Source organism: Poecile atricapillus, chromosome 1, assembly GCF_030490865.1.
Source record: "Poecile atricapillus isolate bPoeAtr1 chromosome 1, bPoeAtr1.hap1, whole genome shotgun sequence".
NCBI lineage: Eukaryota > Metazoa > Chordata > Aves > Passeriformes > Paridae > Poecile > Poecile atricapillus.
In genome coordinates, this window is record NC_081249.1 from 40,949,292 (window position 1) to 40,957,796 (window position 8,505).

The 8,505-nt window shown below is 45.5% G+C and overlaps 1 protein-coding gene across 1 annotated transcript in view; it reads right to left on the reverse strand.

Annotated features, from left to right (window-relative positions):
- The window catches only part of DNAJC3 (DnaJ heat shock protein family (Hsp40) member C3), a 30,489-nt gene extending 27,664 nt beyond the window's left edge, over positions 1–2,825 (reverse strand). Inside the window, exon 1 of the mRNA XM_058840686.1 lies at positions 2,634–2,825. Within this exon, the coding sequence (XP_058696669.1) occupies positions 2,634–2,715 (82 nt within the window). The 5' untranslated portion in view covers positions 2,716–2,825. The remainder of the gene's footprint in view (positions 1–2,633) is intronic.
- Positions 2,826–8,505: the final 5,680 nt, after the last annotated feature.

Here is an 8,505-nt window from a genome sequence, read left to right on the forward strand (position 1 = left end):
TAAGTCTACAGACTTCAACTGTATCCTTGCATAATCTGTCCCATCCACACTGCAAAGAACTCAAGAAAGCGCTGCAACTTGAGAGCAGTTTCAAGATGTTACATTTGTCTACATGCTCCTTTTTTTCCCCCTGTAGAATTTCCACCCACTTTCTTCTAAATTTTATTCCCGAGTAACAAGACTACGAAAATAAACAGAATGAGTTCCTATTGTGCACCAAAACCAGTTGTTTAAACAACAAAGAAGAAGTATGCATGTCAATAATCTTAATTACGTTCATCTAATCCTTCCCCCCCGCTCCCCTCCCAGGAGCTAAATTATTGCCTTATCTTGTCAGGACAGTGGGACATCCTGCTTTTACTACATATTTTATCAGAATGACCCTGAATCTTAAGTTTGCTGTTATTTTTAAACAGTTTGGTCTTTGCTTTAGGAGTACTTCCTAACGTGATTTTCAAAAACTGCACTGAACCAAGTAAGGTGTGGATAAGCACCGACAGTTTCAGAGGCAACACTCCTGAGGTTTACAAGGAGCCTCAGAGTATCTAGCTGAGCCATGTGTAACTTTCACTCCTCAACTTTATACTCGCTTCCTTTGCAAAGGAACCTGGTAAATACAGTAAAGACTAACAGACAAAAAAAGCTCCTCCCCCAAGTAGGCTTTGTTATTTGGGGCCAAGAAAGAAACCAAACAAGCTCCCAAAGTTAGGGCGAAAACAAAAGGTGGGGGGAAGAAAAGAAACACCTAAAGCTTGTGCTGACAGTAACCAACTGAGCTCTGTATACTCAGAGCCCATTTATTCTTCCCCATATTACATTTCCTTTCTTCTGCTAAGAGAAGGAAGAGGGGGGAAATGAACAACACTCCTTTATTCCTCCTCTTTTTGTTGTGATTAGTGTAGACAAACTGCAATGAAGAATGAGTCTTCCCAAGAGAGGATCTGTTCCAAACTCGTAATAAATTTGGATGAAGAGGAGGAATCAAAAACGTTTTTACTGAGTGTATTTACCAGCCAGATATTAATAGTATTCATTGACATTAACTGTATCATACAAAGTTAATACAGAATGACTCTTCCACAGATTCGTGAATCAGATGACACAAGGCAGACTTCTATTATCAAGAATCAAATTTAAATATGACTATAACCACCTCTGAGCTCAAACACCAGTAATATTTGTGGGGGGAAAAAAATCAAGATACTTAACATACTCCCCAGAAATATTCTGTAAATACACATTCTGAAAAATTAACTCATGAACTAAGATGTTAGTGAACTCAGTAAATAAGATCCAGTACTACCACTTGGCATTCTATTACTGTACTCTACATCTTTATTAACTGAAGTTAAGAAAACATCCCCCTAATTAGGAAATATGGTATGCCCAAATAGCCATTAAACCACATACTTGAAATAGGTTGGCAACTCCAAATAAAGAATCTTCAGCAGAAGCACCACTGCCACAACCTCAGGGGGAAAAAAAACCAACAGCATACTCTGACAAAAGTTATGATTTGTCTTCTAACACTACTAGAACACATATTTTTTAAAAAGGCATTTGACAGTACGTGGTCTAATGCAGGGTGTTTTTGCCACAGTATGTTCCTGCTGCCACCTGGCCAGCTGAACTAGTCTCTAATTTAGTGTACCAACTGAATTTTTAATGTTAACCTGTATCTTCCTTAAGCCCATAGACTTTTTCTGACTAATGATGGCTTCAGTTCCACTTCCATCTGCCACTGACAAGTAAATCATGTCCCTCAGGTGAAACCCTGACTGTAACCACCATTCGATAACAGAGCTAGAAATTTAACAGAAGCCTGTGAATAGAAGTCTGGCTACACAGGTGTTGCTGGCAGTGTACTGTGAAAGTAAACAAGCTGCTCAAAGCGCAGATAAGCTGAACTTCAAATACTAATGGTAAGTGGCGAAAAAAAAAAGCTAAAAAAAAACCAACAGAAACCATAACAACAAAACAAAAACAGAACAAATTCAACGCAACCATCAAAAACCTCAGCGAATCTCTAAGTGCGGCACTAATACTGGCTGCGGCTGAGAAGGGCAACTGGAGAAGCCTTTGAACTTCGGAACTACACGAAATCCACACGGAAGTGAGAAATTCACGGCTAGCACAGAAGAGCCAACGCTGTCACACAGCTGCACTCGAGGGCTCCATGGCAAACGAGGCCTCACAGTTGCTGGCGGCAGCCTCAGCCCGTCCGTGAGCAGGCCGGGGAGCGCGAAGAGCACACACAGCGAGCCACCCCCAACCACACCGCCAGGAACTCCGACTAACCCCAACAGGTCACCGGCAGAGGCCGTGCCCTCGTTACGCACCCTTCGCCACAGCCCCAAGTGAGGAGGTGGCAGCGCTGCACCTCCTTCTTCACACCCTTTCCCCAAATATCCCCCCCACCCCGGCTCAAGACGACACGGGCCGGGGGAGGCGGGGGGGTGTGGGGTGTGTGCCCCGCCGCCATGGTGCACACCGCGCAGCCCCGACAGCAGGGACGAGCGAGGGCTGCCAGCCACCAGCCACCACGACCGAGGGCCCAACCCCAGAGGGCCGCGGACGGCCGCGGCACAGCCCCCCTCGCAACGCACCCCCAAAGGGACCCCGGCCCGGCTCACCCTGGTACTGCAGGTCGAGGAGCACAAGCAGGAAGGGCAGCGCGGAGCCCAAGCGCCCGGCGGAGGCAGCAGGGGACACCATCTCCTCCTCCTCCGTCGCCGCCCCCCGTCCCGACAGTGGCGGCTCCGGGCCAGGCCCAAGCGAGCGGCGGCTCCAGCTCCTCCGGGCAGGGTCGTGGGCCACGCTGATTGGCCGCGCCGCGCGCGCCCGCCCCTGCCTGGCGCCCGCTGCCGGACGTGAGGGAGCGGCGCGAGCGCGCCCGGCCCCGCCCCGGCGCGGGGCCTTCACTGAACATGGCGGCGGGGCCGGCACCGGCCCTCAGCAGAGATGGCCGCGTCCCGCCCCGGGCACCCCGCTGAAAGGCGCGCGGGGTGTGTGGTTGTCTGCGTCTGCACTTCATTTGTTGTCTCTTTGCCCGCTCTCGCCCTGCCCATCTTGACATCCCTAGAGTCAGAAGTAGTTAACAATTTGCCCAGAGAATTACAGAGAATGAAAATCGGACTGGGGAGTACAATCTTGCCCTGTGACAGAAGCACAGAATTTCCTGAGTTGGAAGGGATCCATCAAGATCACTGAGTACAACGCCTGGCCCTGCACAGGACCATTCCCAAGAATAACACCGTGAGCCTGAGTGCCAAACACTTGAACTCTGTCAGGCTGGTGCTGTGACCACTGCCCTGGGGAGCCTGTTCCAGTGCCCAGCCACAAAGAACCTTTTCCCTGATATCCAACCTAAACCTCCCCTGACAGAGCTTCAGGCCATTCCCTCAGTCCTGTCACTGTCACCAGAGAGAAGAGATCAGTGTCTGCCCATCTCCTTCCCCTCACGAGGAAGCTGTAACTGCAGTGGGGTCTCCCCTCAGTCTCCTTCAGGCTGAACAGACCAAATGAGCTCAGCTGCTTTTCATAAGGCTTTGCCTCTAGCCCCTTCATCCTCATGGACACTCTCCTCCTCCTTTGGACACTCTAATTATTTCATGTCTTTCTTATATTGTGTGCACACAAAATTGCACATAATATTCGAGGATGAGGCCGCACCACTGCAGAGTGGGACAATCACCTCCCCTGCCCAGCTGGTGATGGTCTGCAAAGCAATATAGCTGAAATATAAAAATGCTTTCAAAGGGATTTATAAAATTTAGGCTAGTTTCAGAAACAAGTTCCTTCAGAAGTCTTGAGTCTGGCATGAAAGGGTGGATGACAAAGACTACACTAATGTTCAAAGTGCTGTAAAGATGGCAAACTAAGGAATTTTTCCCAAGTTGCTGCTGGTAATATATAGTAACATCAGAGGGCGGCAATTAGCAAGGAATCTCTCATGAAGCTACTCATGGCTTCAGAGACTGGGAACTGAATAAGGTGACATTTGGTGGAAATAGTTCTATCTTTGGAGGACCCTGATATGCTTAGTGATGCAATTGGTAGATACAATTTAATTAATAACCTCAATTCCAAAACCACTCTAATAAAAGTTTCCTGGTCCAGGAAGAATATAGAAGCAGTATAGCAGACTGAACTGAGCAGACAATCACTGTTCCAATACAGAAGCAATATAGCAGACTGTTGTGTTGCGTGCACAATCTAGTAGGAAAATAAAGGAGGTGAGAGAGGATGATAACACAGAGGTTGTATTCTCAGGACAGCTTCTTGTAAGAAGTCTCTCAGTCCATGTACCTCATTTTTATTCTCACCTATGTACATCCCTGTCAGAAGCTTAGCTGTAATGAAGCTAAATGAAATAGTAGTGTCCATCTGTTTAACATGGGATTCTTGTTTATGTAGCCACATATTTTGGGAATTTCACATTTGGATCGATGTTCACAGGAGAGGGCTCCTCTGTGTGGGGAAATTCCTTTTTCTGGGTTCCTTTGCAGTAAATGGAAACAGAAAGGCTCCTACAACCTACAGTTCAGCACAAAAACTTTATTCACATCTTCTAAACTTGTGCTTGGAAAAGCTGATCATTGTCATTGGACCTGAAAGGGAGTGTGAGTGGTCTTGTCTAGGGCAAGGGAGCAAAATAATTTATTACAAAAACATGTCTCTATTAAAGCATGTATTTTATTTTTAGGGCATAGAACACTTTTCAATCAAAAACTTTGCTTCAAACATTAAGACTTTTTTTGTGAAATAAAGGATTTTATTTTGAAAATATATTAAAAATGTTAACATTAATGAACTCTTCCTGTTTCTTGATAAAAGCAATTTCTGAAATTCAGTCTATTTGCATAACTAGTTTTGATTTCCCCGAAACTGGTTTTGGTTTACCTATCATTAGTTACATATATTTTTCTCAGCTCAACTCCAAGTTTCAAATCTCTGTGATACCAGCAAGCTGTTTTGTTTCTCTTGAATGTCTCTGATTTTACAAACTTTGAAAAAATACCATTGGCAAAGTGCTGTGCTGTCACAGAAAGTGTTTGTTTTATTTTATGTCTGTCAAAACACTGAACAAGCAGAGGTCGCACTTTCAACCACTTTGACCAGAATTTAGAGCGTGTATGTGTGCAGCCTCACCTCTGCCTGCTCTAGAAGACACCTTCATGCTCTTCCTCCCTAAGTGGATGTTTCCATCTCTCAAGACTGGCAACAGAATACCCCTCATGCAGAGTTTTATAAGTTCATGTAAGCCATTGGTCTGTGATGCTATCTAGCATCCTCTTTTACCCACTGAACTGCAGCATATTATAGCCATGTAAGTGAAAAAGTGCAATGTAGTTGTAAGAAAAAGAATAAATATCTAACATATGCCATTAAAAATTCACCTAGAGGTAGTTAAGTGTTAAAATCCAAGTACTTGCTTGTGTGACCTTTCTATTGCTGCAATTGCATCAATGGTTTCAGTGTCTTTGTAGACATATTGTTAAGTTGAATTCCCTCTGAGTTTGGAAGAAAGGAAGATAAATGAACTGGCCATCTCAGTAAAATCCAGCTAGACTTATTACATGAAGAGAAACTTTTAGGAGAAACTGTTTTATTTGAAGATAAAAAAGATTTAATTTGTAAAGAGTCTGAAGCATCCAAAATTAAAAATAAAATTTATTAAACTACATAGAGCAGTGCCTATTTAAACTGCTTAATTGTGGCTGGTAGCATTTGTTGAAATGAAGGAGGTGACACAAAAGGGTCAGGAGAGTGGTTCATTCTACCTTTTTTTAAACTGTTTTGTTTTCCTGTGATAAAAATACATAAATTATTTCCTCAGGTAAACTGAGAGATGGAAAGTTTGAACAAATGGAAGTAGTATAGGTATTTGTCATGGTTTAACCCCAACCAGCAACTAAGCACCACACAGCTGCTCGCTTGAAAATTGAAAAATGTGCCATGGTGGGAAGTGGCAGGAAGGAAAAGATTAAACAAAGAATCTGGCTAGACTCATTATTATACATGCACCATTCTGGTGAAGTCAGCTTTCCACCTGAGTTAATGATTACTTGTATGCGTCACTCTGAGAGTGCTGAGGAGAGATATTACTCAAGAGTCTATTTCTCAGTTCCCAAGACAGTTTTTCCACTGCCCTCTCAAATTGAAACATCTTGTACTTCATGTGTAGTCCTCCTCCATGCCACAAAATACACCAATAACTTTTTCACTTAACACATTGCATCAGGGCTCTGAGGGCACTGCCAAGCCTGGCTGCCCCTGCCCAGCCTCCCTTAGTGGCCAATACCCCTGCTACCCAAGACATTTCCCAAATAGCCAGTGCCAAGATGTCATTGTATTTCACCCTACCATCAGAATACTCTCATTTTTGTGTTCTCCAGTTGCAGGTACCCGCTGTGAGCCTCACAAATACCTTGCAATTGCTCTTGGTCCTCTCCTAGTAAATCCACACCTGATTTAGGAGAGTACTTTTGTCACCAAGGTATATAAGGGCAGAACCTGGCAGTAATGTGGGTTAAAGAATACTCACCTTTGCCAAGTGAGGCTGTACCACTTACAGCTAGTAATTACAGATTAATCAAGCTCTGGAACAAATCAAGAGTGAAAGAGTGACAGTGTGAGAGCTGCCTCTTCAGCATAAAAATCTTCGTTATAGCCCTCATCCAAGACCTGCTTGGGTATTTTGTATTAAACTGATACTAGAATAAGCAACCAAAATTCACATTTCTGCACAATTCATATAGCACTCCCCTCATCAACTGAAGATTATTTCCAGAATTTTTTCACACAATTAGCATTTACTTTGATATAAAAGCCACTTTCATAGCAAGAGAGATCCTTAGAAGGCAGGCAGAACAGACTGTGGTGCTGTCATTAGGGCATTAAAAGGGCAGGGGGTATAAATTTCTTGGGCAGCCAAGACACTGCACTTGTGGATCTTGCTCTCTGAATGCTCCAACCTTTCACATAAAGTGCTGATCAACTTGCATTGCATATTTGCCTCTAGGCCTCACCCACAGAGGCTGTAACTGTCACACTGCAGGTTTTCAAAGTCCTCTCTTAATTAAGGTTTATCACACTAAAGCCTTCATAAAGCATCTTCCTCTGGCAATGCCTGCTTTAGTAGTGCAACAGGTACAGATCTGCAGAAGCAAAAGTCACTAGTACAGAGGACCGGATGTCCACTTTTGATATACGTTCAGGTTTTCCTTCAGACTGCCCTCATGCTCTGGATTGAACAGCCATTAGTGACTGGAGCATGCTGAGGTAACCTTGGAGCATCAAAAACTGAAGCACCTGAATGGTTACCGCTTTTCTTAAAGCTGGTGTTCACAGCATATGTGCTCACATCTACACTGTCGCAATAGAATTCCATGGTTCAGTGAGGTAAGTTGGTGTCTCAGTAATTCTGTCTCCTTTAGAAACACACCACACAGTGGTGTGTCCCTGGCCAAAAGGAATTCCTAAATGAAGACTAGGTGTTGTAAATGTCTAATGATTACCTCCATCAGTGAATTTGCCAGCATAATTTATATTAAATACAAACTCTGAAATTTTCTTTGTGGTCACAAAGACTGCACAGCATTTATTAAGGAAAAGCACAATTCAAAACCCTGAGAGGGAAGAGGAATAAAATCAGAAGGATCTGATGTAATCTGTAGCTGTATGAATAGAATGATTCTATCTGCATGATATAATACATATTTTCATTGAAAATAACAACTTCTCCTGACATTAAACATTTGTTTAAGCTACCTGCAGGAGAGCACACTCCCGGCTTTATCCTTGTATTGGAACACGATGTTTTCCTGCACACGTCAGGAAGCTCTCATGAAAGATCCACACCTTCTCCCACTGGAGATTATCACTACGCTTTTGGTCCCTCGGGCTTCCCTCCAGCTCGGCAGGCAGGCGAGCTTCCGCAGCCCCACAAATCCCTTTGCAGCTCGGTGTGCAGGCACGATGCTGCAGATCCCGAGACTCCTCTCCAGCTCGGCGGGCAGATGGGATCCTGCAGTTCCTCAAGATCCCCTATCCAGCTCGCTAGGCAGGAGGGCTCCTGTAACCTCCAAACCCCCGATCCATCTCGGTGGGCAGGCGGGTTCCTGCCCCCGCCCCACCGCTGCCCTGCCGCGCCGCCCGCCCCGCGCCGGCGGCGACTCCCCATCCCGCTGAGAAGTTCGCTGCTCCACAGGTTTAAACGTGTCGTGTTCGGTGACTGCGTGGTAAAACGTGCCTAGAATTTGCAAAGGCAGCCTTTCCAAAGCTTGTTGCATTTTACAAAAAGGGACAGGAAAGGCTGCTTCTCGGTCGGAGAGGCTCGGGACCGGACCAAGACAAAGGACATCCCGCCTGGGCATCAGCATCTGCCGGTCAGGTTTTGAAGGAGCGAGAGTCGGCGAGCAGCGGGGGAGCCCTCGCCTGCCTCGGCCGCCGACCCCTCCTGAGCCGCCACCCGCGGCCTCGGGGCAGCGGGGCCGGCGCGGG